General features: G+C 45.3%; 1 protein-coding gene across 1 annotated transcript; it reads right to left on the bottom strand.

Annotated features, from left to right (window-relative positions):
• Positions 1-948: 948 nt before the first annotated feature.
• Positions 949-1903, bottom strand: LOC147613280 (uncharacterized). The gene is made up of 2 exons (XM_086782076.1): positions 1302-1903; positions 949-1193 (listed from the first exon to the last, which is right to left on the bottom strand). The coding sequence occupies exons 1-2, from the start codon at positions 1825-1827 to the stop codon at positions 1141-1143; spliced, it is 579 nt and encodes a 192-aa protein (XP_086638202.1). The 5' UTR covers positions 1828-1903; the 3' UTR covers positions 949-1140.
• Between the last annotated feature and the right edge of the window lie 351 nt (positions 1904-2254).

Genomic DNA, 2254 nt, shown 5'->3' with positions numbered 1-2254 from the left:
GTGGGTAATTTTACGATTTTCGGACCTCCATAACTTCTACATACAAGCTCCGATTTGAGCGGAGATTACAGATCCGTGATCTATGCATCAAGAGCTTTCCATAGATATGTTACATGATATGGTTTTATCTGCTAGATTTTAAATTCCATTTCCCCCCCAAAATTCAAATTCGAATAAAGTAGCCGTTTTGAAGCTTCTAATTAGAAAACGTTTCTTCTTAAGAGAAAAGGTTTGACTCCTTTAAACTGCCAAATAAAAGGGCCCAAGAAGCCTTCCATTGAGGTCCTAATGGCTTAGAGTCGATTGGTGACCAACAAGAGGGGCATGGTCCTAGATGGTCTAAAATGCCCATTCATCTCTGCAACATATTCGCCCTTACAAGAGACCTCTTCTTGGTTATCTTCTTCTCCAATTGAGTCTCCTCCTACAAGTAAGGCCTTAATTTGAGCCTTGTACAAGGATGATAAAGGCCCCACAAGCTCACATTAGAATGTATGTGACTTAAATTGTTGGCCGTAGTTTGCTAAATTCTGGTCAAAAACTTTGTTTTTGGATTCCCAAATATCATTACATGTAAGACAGATGCTTGCAAAACCTTGGAGTTATTGCATAGGCCATTGCTTTTTGCATTCTATTTCTTCTCTTTCACCGAAGAGGCCGTGGAAGCAACTCAGGTGTGATTTTAGTGAAGAGATTGGTGAAGTGAACGTGGCGTACGATTACAAGGTGGTAATCGATACAATCTCGTGAATCGATTGTATAATTGATCAAGCTGAAAAGGTCTTTGATTACACGAAAGTAGAAGCAAAAATCACAAGTTCAAAATAAAGATCTACAAAGATCATTCAGAATAGCTAAGCTTATATTTCCATCTAGAATCATCAAAATTCAATCGTATATACTGGCATATAGCCATAAATTAGGCTAATTGCATGGTTATAGGAGGACTAATTCTTTGTTGCAATCAAGCTCGTGCCCATACGCTTATAAGCGACGGCAAATTTCTTTCAAATTCAGACATGAAAGCACATATCTCTCTTTGGTTAAGGAAAGTGCGGCATTTCAGCGGGTATCTAAGACTTGCTGGTCGATCTTAAGCGCTATCTATATATTGTAGTAGTATGGCCGGTGGTGCAGAGCCTAGCTGGTGGTGGGCGGCGCAGGTCCCCCAGGGTAGTTGCATTGTCCGAAACCTGCATTGCAGTACACGCCAAGCAACCAAGCGGAGAGTAAGTAAGATCAGCAGCTCGTAATGTAGGGTTAGCAAAAAACAAAACAGAGTGATGATCAGACTGACTCACTGGGATCGCTGGTGACGAGCATGGCCGCGCCTTGGAAGTCACAGGTGGCGCCTTTGGCCCTCATGTTCTGCCAATAGTCGTTTACGGCGAAGGAGGCGTGGGCGTACAGCGTATCCGGAGCGGAGCAGAGGTCGCCCCCCGCCAGGATGGGAGAGCATTCGGCTCCCTGCGAGCATGAGAAGTCCAGAAGCTGCTGGAGAACATCGTCAGGTGTAGACGGCCGTGCCACGCACCACACCAGCCCGCCCACCTCCAATTCATCGCCTTGTTGCTGCTGCGGCTGGGCGCCCGCGCCAGCGCTAGCTGCTTGCCGGCCGGCGGACTGTAGTTGGTTCTGCTCAGCGACACAAATACAATCGAGAAAGGGCACTCCACATAAGCAGAAGTACCCACAAATCTTCCTACATGTCTCACGCGAAAATTTGGAGCCTGCGTTAGTGCGGGCGGCCTCCGAGCGACCTGACAGCACGCCTAGCAGCAGCAAGGCTACTAGTGCGACCGCGGCAGCATAGCCCAATCTCGCCATCGCAGCTAGTTGATTTGAATGGTGGGGAAGCTTGCTTATATAAGACAATATCCAGAAAGGTCCGCAGTTTCTTGTAGCCGAGCTGGTCTTTCAGAAAGGTCGTCTGCACTTTCAGAGTCATCATGTGGTATTTATATGTAAAGGGGAGGGGGATCCTCAACAAGTCGGCTTCCCGTCCACTCACTCAATCAAGTCGTGTGGTGGCCTTGTTTTCTAGGAAAGTCTCTTTTTAAGTTGCCCTTTTCTAACAAAGGCAAAATTTTTTGGTTTATTTTCTCTAGTGAGGTACCTTGTTTTCTAAGAAGGTCTCCTTTTAAGTGGCCCTTCTCCAAGAAAAGGCAAAATTTTTTCGAGATGGCCTCACATTAAAGTTATCTTTCTAGGTAAAATACAACCAACAATACTTAAAAAGATTGCATCTAACATA

This window comes from Cibotium barometz, chromosome 44 (assembly GCF_041138505.1).
Source record: "Cibotium barometz isolate CiBa-2024 chromosome 44, ASM4113850v1, whole genome shotgun sequence".
Lineage (NCBI taxonomy): Eukaryota > Viridiplantae > Streptophyta > Polypodiopsida > Cyatheales > Cibotiaceae > Cibotium > Cibotium barometz.
The sequence above is the reverse complement of the archived record's forward strand: the minus strand, read 5'-3'. Positions and strand labels throughout refer to the sequence as shown.